The sequence below is a fragment of the Pundamilia nyererei genome, unplaced genomic scaffold, assembly GCF_000239375.1.
Source record: "Pundamilia nyererei isolate P.nyererei 1_Seehausen unplaced genomic scaffold, PunNye1.0 scaffold00062, whole genome shotgun sequence".
Taxonomy (NCBI): Eukaryota; Metazoa; Chordata; class Actinopteri; order Cichliformes; family Cichlidae; genus Pundamilia; species Pundamilia nyererei.
In genome coordinates this window covers 1,375,662-1,387,408 of record NW_005187463.1, presented here as the reverse complement: position 1 = coordinate 1,387,408, position 11,747 = coordinate 1,375,662, and the positions used below count along the sequence as shown (strand labels likewise).

The window sequence follows — 11,747 nt, the reverse complement described above, 5'->3', positions numbered from 1 at the left end:
TCAAAGTTGGCAACTCAGGGCGTACCCCGCCTCTCGCCCTATGACAGTCGATCCATGCTCCATCCAGCCCCTTTATACCACCTCTCAGCATTAGTAATAGCCTGGATTATCTCACACTATCATTCTCTTTGCTCCACGTTCAGTTTGTTGGAAAAGATGTGCAGCTCACGAGCGTGTTTCACGTCTTGGCTGACATATATCAGTTCCCATTCCAGACCTAATTTAAGACAAACAAGGTCAAGTCGACATTCTAAACAAGCCATTTTTAGTCTCTTTGTGCTGGTCTCCACAGCCCAAACACATTTCCCATCTGTTCACACAAAGCGGTTGCAGCTGTTGGATGGATTCCAAGTGTTTCTGTTGAGGGCTGGTCTTGTGGTTATCTAGGTAGCAAGTGAAATCCACTAACCTACTGTTAGAAGCCTCTGCAGAGAATCAAGCTTCAAACATTTCAAAGCCCTGTCTTTTCAAAGGCATCTGCCTTAAGTTGTTGACATTTTATTTCAAACTATTGTTTGAAGAGACTCACCCTTTACTGACTTTAAAATGCGGAGGCTAGATTTTTAATAAAGTCAGTGTGAGTAAGCACAGTGGGCAGAAGCCGAGCAGGTTTGGTGAATATGCCTACTTTTTTCTTCTTTTTTTGGCTTTTTTTGATCTGTTGATTCTAAAGATATTTCTGTTACACTTCTCATCTGTATTTTCATGTTTGAGGCGTGAAGGTCTGCGCTTGCTTCGTGGCCGAACAATCACAGATCTTCGTGTAGTCTGTGAAAGTCTATCAGACACATGAAGACAAAAGGGACATAATAATAATGAATGTTTTTAAAAATCTGGCCAAGGGATTGAATTGGTGATTTTGACCAGTGAGTTCATCATCACCCTGGTGAGCCAAAAATGGCCATCAAAGCCATTACAGCTTTATTTGGTTCAGCTGAAGGATTAATGGGAAGGGATTAATATGGTGCAAGAGGGCAAAAATATACAGCACTTTCCTTCCCCTCTTCCTCTGCTTTCATTTCCCTCCCAGATCTGTTAGATTTGCTGTGCTGATGCCCAGGAGCATTTTCCAGGAGAGGAGCTTAAATGCAAAATGAGAGAGTAGGTCATTAAAGACAATCGCATCTCAGGACAATTCCATTAGCTTTAAATACATTATGGCTAAATGAAACCTTTTGCATTTTTATATAATGCTGTGTTGATTAACGAAAATGGCTCAGTAAACCAACAGTTAATACCTTTTTTAACCACGCAGCACACCTGATTGTTCATAAATGTTATTATGGCATAAATGCTTTCATGAGGATTTGCCATTATGCATCCTTCGTCTTTACGTATTGAGCATTGAGCGAGCAATTTTATATCGTGTGTATATTTATAATGTACAGTTCACTGCCTTTATGCTTTGCCATTCAGCTGGAAGCAGTCGGATGGTTGCAATATCTACCACAGTCGCGGGACCGCAGGAGCCCCAAAATGCTTTTTGGTTGCACATGAATGGATCCACTTGATCTCCAAAGCGTTATTTGTTCTATACAGCATGAGTTGTGTTTGCTGTGTGCAGATGGTGTTGACCTCTCTAGAATCTCACAACAGCTGGTGTGTGTAGGTGGGATCCAGGGAACCATAAGGCCCTGCACGCAACATCAGTGTAAGAGAAGCCCTAAAAGAGGCCAGTGCTACAGTGCGAGTGTTAAATTATGATTAATGAGCTCGCAGACCACTCCGTGTTGCATCACGCTCACAAGAAAATGGAATATTTAGACTTTCCTTGGGTTGATCAAATTACATGTAAAAAATTAATTATGTCTGCTTTTTAAAAAAAGAAAATCTTTGAAATACGGTTCGTGTCTGCCGCCGCCGGTCAGAGGATGGTTAATCATGTTCCCCGAGCGGAGGTCTGGAAGTCAGAAATCCCACTCTACCATGTTGTACTCGAGTTTTGCTGATGAATGACCCCGGTTCCCCACCGTCATACATATTCATGCATACCCATGTTGATGTAAAGGCACTTAGCACATGAAGCACTAGCTAGCCCTCCACTCTGTGGAGGAAACTTGTTAATTCACGCAGACTAATAAGCAGGTTTCCATGGTGACAAGATCAGAAATGGGAGGAGGCTCTGTGTGCCATCATATCTTACTGGATATTGCTATCAACTAATACAAACTGTAGATCATGTCAGGGGTACATGATACATATTTTAAACTCGTGTGTCTACATAGGGATGTGTGCTAGCGTTACAGTGTTTGGATTCATGGTAGCATGAACATCAGTTGTGAAGGTTACACTTTCATTTTTCGTTTCATTATTTCATTCCAATTGATTTGCAGAGTTCACCTCAGTCCCACGAACTGCAAACTGTTTGACGACGTGCATTTATGCGATCAATACTTGGCCCTGGCTTGCCAAAGCTGAGAGTGTTGCCACATGTACAAAAAAAAAAAAATCATCAGATGGCAGGTGGAAAGTAATTGTATAATTCAATCTGTGAAGCGCACACACACCACTTCACATCCATTCCACCTGTGTGGCGGATCTTAAATTACAATCGAAAAAAGTCCCAAAGAGACTGCAATTGTTCTGCCCCCGTCTCTCCTCAAATGGAGATGTGCTTAATCATATTGTTCAAGTCAAATGCACCCTTTTCTGGGTAAATCTGCCTTTACAGCAGCAAGCTGCGACAATTGATATCACTGCAGCAATGTTGTTTCCAGGCTTCAGATGCAGCGTGCTTGAAATAAAGCTATCCGACAAGTGGAACAAAAGTGAGAAATCTATTAATGACTTCAAGCCTAAACATGACTTTAATTGTATAGCTGTCATGTCCTCTTTCACTGCTAGACTGCTGACCTGGAATAAGTGAAAGTAAATCTGGAAAAGAGTATAAAGTCAGAGGTTGTACATGTATTGAATTAAGGGGAACTCAGACATTTATCCACCGGGGCAGTCCGAACAGAGAGAGGACAGGACCCTTTGGCATAATCCAAAGTTATGAATCGGTTTCACCTCTCAGGCAGTGCTAGCACACCCACTTTGTGTGATCGCCAGCTGTTATTGCTACGCCGAATGACCGACCATTAATCTTGTCTCTATAACCAGCAGGTGAATCTAAGTCAAGAAGCGAGAGCATAAGATACAGAAAGTGGTGACAGTAAAGCATGAGCCAGATCAACTTCAAGAGGACTTTATGTATGTGTGTGGCAGCGCTGTGGTGGAGGTAGCAGTGGTCTTTGTTCTTACAGCTTTCACCAGTAACTAAAGCTGTGGCAGTGACATTATTATTATTGTCCTTTTACCCATTGGAAACATAAACAACAGCACAGATCAGTTACTTTCAGCAGTTTTCATCACTTTTTAAAAATGTCCTACTTCATGCTAATACTTAAACGTGAGCTAGCTAGTGTTAGCTACCTTTTAGCATTTGAATCTCCATGACACACAGGGACGTTGTAATAAACTGAGAGTCAAGGCTCCTTACTGCCTCAATTAAGCATCACTCGGTGCTAACTAAGTGTACTGACCTCCTTCAGATAATGTTTAGAAAAGTTCAAGCCTGCAGAGCATGTATCAAAATGATGATATGGTACTGCAATTCTACCACTTCTTGCCTTTCAAAAACAGTAAACTTCACACAGCGCAGCGATTTGCTCAGTGCTGATGTTTGCAAAGCCGAGCCCTTTCAGTTAGTCTGACAGCTTCACACATGCAAGCGTCTCCAAGGAAAAAGGTGGTGATTGTTTGGGACTGTTCAGAGAAGTCCTTCTCATTGCTAACGCTGGTTTCAGTTTCACTAATTAGGCATTTTTCACAAAATCCAAAATTCTGATTTATGCAGTCCATTGCCTATCGCTTCTTTAAGGATATCATATAAATGTATTGTGAGATAGTGAGACGTTGAGCATTGAACACAATGGCAAACTTGTCAGCAAGACACAGGCCGGTGCCAACCAAACTTGAGTTAAAGCAAATTCTAAATTTCAGCTTAATATTAAATTCAAGATTACTGTCAAGGCAAATAAGGAATTTATTATTTTAACAACCTGCTCCATAGAGGCAAAACTATATACTTTGGGTCTGAGCCTTCCAAAACTACAAGCCCTACATTAGCCGTTTTATAGACTCCTTAAAGATTTGGAGCGATAGTCATTCCAATTTTAGACGTTTAAAACTAATTGGAGAAAGCAACAGAGTTAAACTTATTATCCACAATACTTGAATGAAAATCCTTTGCAGTCTGTGACTGCCTGGAGTCACCCATGGGCATCACAAAATACTGCGTTGCCTCCCTTGAGATGCTCTGTCTGGCTTTTACCTTCAGCCACTGCTTGTGTTCGCATGTTTTTGCATTCAGTTGTGTCTTCAGTGAATAAAATGCATTCTCAGTTGAGGTCAGTTGAGGACTTGGCCATTTGAGAACATTCTCTTGGGTTGTTTTTTAAATGATGTTTTGGGTCATTATCTATCTGCACTTTGGAGTTCTGTTTCTTTACATTTTGCAGCGTTTGACTTTATACACTGTTTCCACATCATCGCTTCTTTTTGCAGAGCTGGGCAGGTTTTTCCAGTCCAAATCTGACCTTTCACTCTTTCAGCATTAATGTATAAATCCTCTTTAGAAACAGAAAAAAGCAAATCTTGACTTTTCTTAACTCTTTTTTCTTCTTCTTTTTTTATTACTAAGAAATGAATTCTTCAGTTATCCACTTTATTGTGTCTTGTGGTTTTTTAGGCCTTTGTTGTTTAATTTTAAAAGCAAACATTGTAGTTTTGGCGACTCCTAAAGGTTCTATCGCCTTGCTGTTAGGTTTCTCGTGCATCCACAACACTTCAGATCACATATCAAGGGTTCCTGTCAAATACTACCAATGCAAATTCAATACTTGGAATGAACTCCATACCTTTTATCGCCTTTCATTTTTCAAGAAACACTCAGGAAACAGCAGAACCTGGCTGTCAGCTCTCAAAAGTAAGAGCATATTTTTGTTAAAACCCTTAAAATTAAATTAAAGGTGAAAGTCTAGCTTCATTCCCATCCTGATTGCTTCATTTCAAATCTTTTGTGCTGAGCAGAGACAAAATTACACAAAGTGCCACCGTCCAAATATTTATGGTACCGACTGTAGATGGGAGATGAGTCAGAGCAATGAATAATTCTTTTTTCTTAGTGTGCGCAAATTGCTTCTTATCATTGTGGTAGTGCATAAAAATGTTTTCTTTCAGAAGGCACACTGTAGTGAGTCACAGTTATCTTTGCTTTCACTAATAATGGGCACGTAGGCTACGCTGACGTGGCAATGACTGACTAATGCGACAAACTCTTACTGACCAGTGAAATTCAAATATTTGCATTAAAGCACTATGATGGAAATGTGAATTCCCCTTTTAAGGTTCTTTTATGGCTCTTTATCAGTCACCTCGCAGCAAATTCATGAGTTTTATCCACCACATACTCATTAATTAATCTGTAATCCAAAACGGCCTTTCAGTCAGACAGGATTGTCCATCTGCTGCGGCCTCTTGAATGTTTTTGTTACGCCACTACACTGTGATGTGACAGTTTGAGTCAGAGCTGACTGAGGAGAGCGTGGCTGACAGCTGAAGCACAGCTCAGCCTCTCCAAAGACGCTGATTTCCTGCTTCATATCTGCTCAAATGCCCCCACCCAACCAACTAACCAACACAACACGACGACGCCACACAACTCATGTAGGGGGTGAAACAGATTCCTGTTGGCATGGCAACCGTGTGGGATTGTGTTTAATTTGTCTTGATATGTAACGCTAACAACGCCACGGCGTAAAATTGCTCAAGAGCAAAACGCATTTGAATCTCGCGAGCAGCAGTCATTTGCTGTAGAGCCGTGTTTCCTTTTATTTGTATTTTCGGTGTCAGGAGATACAAGTGTGTTCAAATATTGAATAAGCTCTGGCAGCATCCTGTGTACAAGCTTTTTGTTTAAAGAGAAAAAAAAATGTTTCTGAGCAAACTGTGATTTATTTTCTGAATCACTCTAAAACATCAGGGGTAGAAACAATCCCCCTGAAGTCTCCTGATGTCTACCTATTTGTCATGGACACTGCGCCTTTGACCACGTCTGTGCTGACTGGACTGCCAATGATTATGAGAAAAAAAAAGAAACAGAAAAATTATGCAAGTCTCCCATCGTGCTTGTCAGCAGTTCTTCTTGGCTGAAGGCGAGCTCAGCAAGCTGCCCTTTGAGCTAAATCCATTCCATTCATACTTAATTTTCAAGTTTCCGCCCGCGCAAATAAATAGCTGTATCGCTCCCACAGATATATCTACAAAGGCACAGAGCTGTGGCTCTTTCTAATTTTGGATTGCACACTAAAGTGGCTCTCCTAATTTTCCACCTCTTTTGTCTAAATAGCAATCGCTCCTGTAAAGTCAGGAATCTGTGTTTAAGCACGATGTTTATGCTGTGATTTGGTGGCCACCCCAGGTCAAACGCCGCTGTTGTGTTTTGCCCAGCAGGCTGTTTTGCAGCTTGGTGGTTCCATCAAGCAGGGCTGTGCATCAAGGAGCAGGCAGGAGGAGGCTGGAGGGAGGGAGGTGGACGAGCAAGGAACAGCTTGAAATAGGAGGTGACTGCTGACATTCACCTAACTGCCCTCTATAAGGAAGAGAATAAAAGAATAAGCAGGGGGAAGGCTAGAATGAGAGATGGAGGGGAGCGTGTGATTATGGTTACTAAGACTACAGCATGCTGCCCTGTTAAAAAAGGGAGGGGCTTGGAGGAAGGTCAGGCAGCTGAGGTACAACCAGCTAAATCAACTCTGAAGTGTGAGGTCCCTGGTGGCATTGGGGTTGAGGAAATGTAGCTGTTTAGGTTGCTCAGGAGGAACATAGATTGTTGCTGAGAATGGGACCTTACGCACGCCATGGCTTATGGCGCACACACACACCCCGGGCTGTAAATCACTTTGATACGCCACATAAAAAGGGATAACAGATGTAGGAAGAGATGCAGAGACAAGTATACGAGATAAGGTTTCTTTTTTGAATTTGTGCGATTTGAAAACATTTCCCCTGGGGATGATGGGTCACTCGGAATCTGTGCTCACTGCATTCGAATAGCACGCCAGGGCCCGTATTTAACACCACCTAGATCGTCACCTAGGCTGAAATCCTCCCTGACTCCATCCCTGATGTCTGTATCCTGTGACGTCTTGGAAACAGACTGCCAAGCTTGAGCTGCTCACAGAAAGGAAATGATGCAACATAAATTTCAAGGCAAAGATCCTCTGTCTTTCTTCCTCTCCCTCCACACACACATGCACACACACCCTGCAGGGTGAAAATCAACACCTTTTCAAGAGTGAGTCAATGCAGAAACAAATAGCTAACAAAGCTGATGCTGCCGTGGTGTCTCGGACGTAAAAAGAACTGTGCTTAAGCACACAGCTGCTCTTTGGCACCCGTGTATATTTATTTTCTAGGATACAGAAGGAACCAGGACAATCAGGACAAAGCAGAATAAAAGGCTGGACAAACGCCACGGTTACTGTAATCAACATAATACTGGACAAGGAAGCTCTTGATTAACTCGATTAAGAAATTTGGCTATCTTCCTCCTCGGCATTGATTGGGCTGAACATCTGACTAAGCAGCTACCCATTAACTGTAAGGGCACTTTCCGTGCATCCACATTCATCTCTGGCAGGAAGCTTCCCTCCCCTTTAGGTTCAAAGTGCTGATCCTCTCACGCCAGGGAGGGTGAAGCGATTGAAAGCTGATTAAAAACAGACTGCATTCGGAAAGCAAGCCGCAAGCAAGATGCCGTCATTATGCCTATTATGAAGGGGTATCATCAGCAGCCTTGTCATTAGCATCATTCTCCATCAGGGTCATCTGATGAATCAATGTGCGGGGTCAGTCATTTTGCTTCTTCCGAGAAATCTGTTCATGGCGCGCAAATTCTGTTAATAACCCAAGGTGCTGGCTTCATTTGAAAGAACATTTTCTGTTGTAATCACTTCTTCACAACAACAACAACAAAGATGTCAGCTTGTTTAATCGCTGCTTCACACTCTGATGAAGGTCCCTGACTAGAGAATTATCACTTTTCTGAATAAAATCACAGCTCAGATAATGTCAGCAGAAAGCCTTTTCTTTTTAAACACGCGTTTGCTTAACTTTCCAAGCACGCCACACTTCCCTCCGCTGTATTTGTGCATGGCATGTGGAATTCATGAGCTGATGCAGATATATCAGTTGCGCAGAGTTAAGTGTGTGTGGCCACACATGCTGACAGTGGCACTTTGGAAGCCTTTTTTTCTGATTAAACTTGCTCTTTGGCAGCCTAAGTGCTGCCTGTCCTGTCCTAAATGCAGTCACTCACTGGTCCACACACCCTTGAGCAACATTTCTGTCCACCAGGATGTCAAGTTACTAAATCGTGAGCTTTGCCAAAGTTCCCGAAGCTGTAATCATGCCGCTCTTGTGGGGCTGCTGGATCTTGATTGTAGCTCAGACTTTCTTGGACAGTATGGGCTACTTAGTTATTTGGTCGGAATATAAAATGATCTGCTTCAGGTCATAACAAATCAGTGGGAATGTGGATCTTGAATGCAACTCTGGTGGGGATTTTTTTATTTTACAGGCAGGTTTACATTACAGTTTGGATTTACTTCTGCTTAAAGATGGCGAGAGTCTTCACTTTGGCATTCCCAAGCTGTCCCCCCCCCCCCCAAAAAAAAAAAATCTCACCAGGGATGTTATTTGTGTTCTTTGGTGTTTACAGTTGCTAAAAAGAAGATAAAGTCAGACCGGTTGTCTCTTTAAATCAAGCTGCAGTGTTGATGTGCCCTCAAGCTGAAATGGTAAGAACCATTTCCACCTCTGCGGCAGGGAGCTTGACCAAATAGGCGCACTAGAGCGCTTCAAACGTGATTCTCATTCCCTTGGTCACTTTTGGTCTATGGTCGCCTCCACTCCCGGAGAGGAAAGGATTTTTTTTTTCAGTTTTTTCTTCTTCTTTCTTTTTTTTAACATAGTTTTTTTCCCACAGCGCATCACCGACACATTATTTAATTTTTATTTTCTTCTCTCTCTCTTTCTTTTTTGTTCCATCCGCAGAACTCAGTGGCAGTCGCCTCAATCCATTTACCGCTGGCTGGTACGCCTATCTCTTCCTCGCCGTTGCAATCTGTTGATAACTCCACTTGCAAGCTGCAGTTTATTGTGTTTCGCAATGGGAAACTCTTCCCTTGCACCGGCAATTCGTCAAATCTCGCAGACGACGGGAAGCGTAGGAGCGTTTCAACACCAGTTGCTTTCACCAAATTAGGTAAGAGGAAATCCATTTTTATCATCATGCCTGTGATGTCAACGCCGTGCTGTATTTGCCGACACGGACATGCTTTACACACGCACACACACGCGGACATAGCCGTAGTCCATCAGTTTGCTCTGCGCAACATGTTGACACACCGCTCCCGTGCGTATTCCCGGAATAAATGAAAGAACTCTGTTGCGGTTTCATTTACTCTGATTAAAGAGAGCAGCGCGTGCTTCAGATCACCCTGCACACTCCGCTGCTGCATCATGTCCGAAAACACACCATGTTTTAGCAAAAATATTATTATTTTTTGGTTCGATTTGAAATGAAAGTTAACTGCAACACTTCACACACCAGTCTATCACCTGCAGTCAGCTGTCTGACACTTGTCTAGCCTGTGTGCATGTGTGTGTGTGTATAGCGGCCGGGGGGGGTTCGTCCTCTCATGCCCATGCTTTTTTTGTGCCACAGCACTTACAGACTTTCCACATGATTTCCTTTACTGAATGTGTTGCTTTCCTTGCAGATGGGTGCAGCCTCGGGAGCGCCGTGCACTCTGTTACTATTGCTCTGAGGCACTTCGCGCTGGGTGTAGACCCCACCGCAGCCTATTGGGATTTTGACCTGCTGGATGGACACGGTGGCTGGAGGGCAGAGGGCTGCCACATAACAGGCTCCGGGGGCAACACGACCACCATTCATTGCACCCACCATAATAACTTTGCTGTGCTAATGGTGAGTAGTCTCCTGTGTGGTACCGGTGTCATTCATTTTTCTTTTTTTTTTTTTACCATGACCCCCCTCCCCCCAACCACTACATAAATGCTTCCTCCACTGCTTAAGGCCTGTTATGGATCAAATGCATCTGTTTTCACCGTGGAATAGGCTGGAGTCACGTGTTTTAAGAAGGGACCTTTAAACGCTTCCTTTTATTGTTGCTCCTCTTCAGCAGAGGGAAAAGGATTTGTCAAATGCGTTACGGGGATTTATTGGCTTTGGAGTATGCGCTATGCTAAAAAAAAAAAAAAAAAAAAAAAAAAAAAAAAAAAAAAAAAAAAAAAAAAAAAAAAAAAAAAAAAAAAAAAAAAAAAAAAAAAAAAAAAAATTCCCCCCCCCCCGTATCCTGGAAAGTTGCGGGTGTTGTATAGTCTGCCACCTTTTTTCCAAAAAGCAGCACAGCAGCTGAAATAGAAGCGATGCTCAAGAGAAGGAGCGCCTTGTCAGGAGCTATTCGCCTCCGAGCGCAAGTGGTGTGCTAATTGGTTGCAACCATCGCAGAGAGAAAAAAAAGAAAGAAAAAAAAAAGAAAAGAAATGTTGGACTGCAAAGCGTAGGATCGTTCATCTGTGTCGCTCAAGTTGGTCTAGACGCCGACGAGATGCCTTCTTCCGACGACGTCCCTCTGTTCGAATTGATTTCATGAGGATAATACCAAAAGCGCAATGGCATCGCATCGCCCAGTCGCTCCATAGAGCTGCTGCGCCTGGTCCGCTTTTTTGGATGAAAAGAAATCCTCCGGATGTTTACCGAAGAGTGGCATTCGTTAGACTGGGAGGTCAGTCCTCGGCAGAGCATGAAAAGTGTTGTGCTTGAGATGTCGGTGCTTTTCCGAGTTGCTTCTTTTTTTGTCTTTCCTTTTATCTGCATATTTTATGAAGCCGCTGTTCAATTTGGTTGTTGTTCCGAGTGTGGAAATGAGCTGGATCGAGGATGGAGGAGAAAAAAGGAAGAAGAAGAAGAAAAAACAGCCGCATAGGAATGGGGGGGAAAAGAGTGGGGCACGAGGGGAAAAGCGGCACATAAAAACGGCATGGGGTGGTGGTGGTGGAGAAGGGGTGGGGGTGTTGCTCGAGGGGGGAGTGGGGTATCTGTGGAGAACACTGAGCTGTTGTCAGATGGAGAGCAGATGTCAGATTGTCATTGCACATGTATTCTCTATCAAACGCGAGGCTTGGGCAGGCGCACCGTCAGTGGGCACCTTGTGACTGTCAGAATAAACGCTAGATCGGCATTTTTATTATTATTATTATTTTTGCTCAAATTTCCCGGCTGCAGATGAATGATTTGAACTTCAAGACACGTACGATAAGTAGCAGGTAGTCATAGCGATGGTAGAAAGCCGTGACGGGAATGTCCACATCGTGGTCTAATGTGAGCTTTCGCGCCGGGGATTGCGCGTCTAATAATGCAGTCACCACACCCGCCTGCTCTCTGCAGTGCCCAAGAAAGAAGGACCTTTTATTTACGGACTTGTGACATCATTCTCCTGATGGTCTCATCTAAAATACTGTACTATTGCAACAGGGATATTTATAGCCCAGGGTGGCTTCTGCAAGTACTAAACCTGTTGCATAATCTTTTGCATGTCAATCTGAGGGGAATTGCCAATTACAGCCCGACTGCAAGTTGACCATTTTTAATTTACAGTATTCACAAGGGGGGGGGG

General features: G+C 43.2%; 1 protein-coding gene across 1 annotated transcript in view; it reads left to right on the top strand.

Annotated features, from left to right (window-relative positions):
- The window catches only part of adgra1b (adhesion G protein-coupled receptor A1b), a 182,464-nt gene that overhangs the window by 113,302 nt on the left and 57,415 nt on the right, over nt 1–11,747 (top strand). The window contains exons 13-14 of the mRNA XM_005735107.2: nt 9,100–9,310; nt 9,828–10,036. Coding sequence (XP_005735164.1) covers nt 9,100–9,310; nt 9,828–10,036 — 420 coding nt within the window. The remainder of the gene's footprint in view (nt 1–9,099; nt 9,311–9,827; nt 10,037–11,747) is intronic.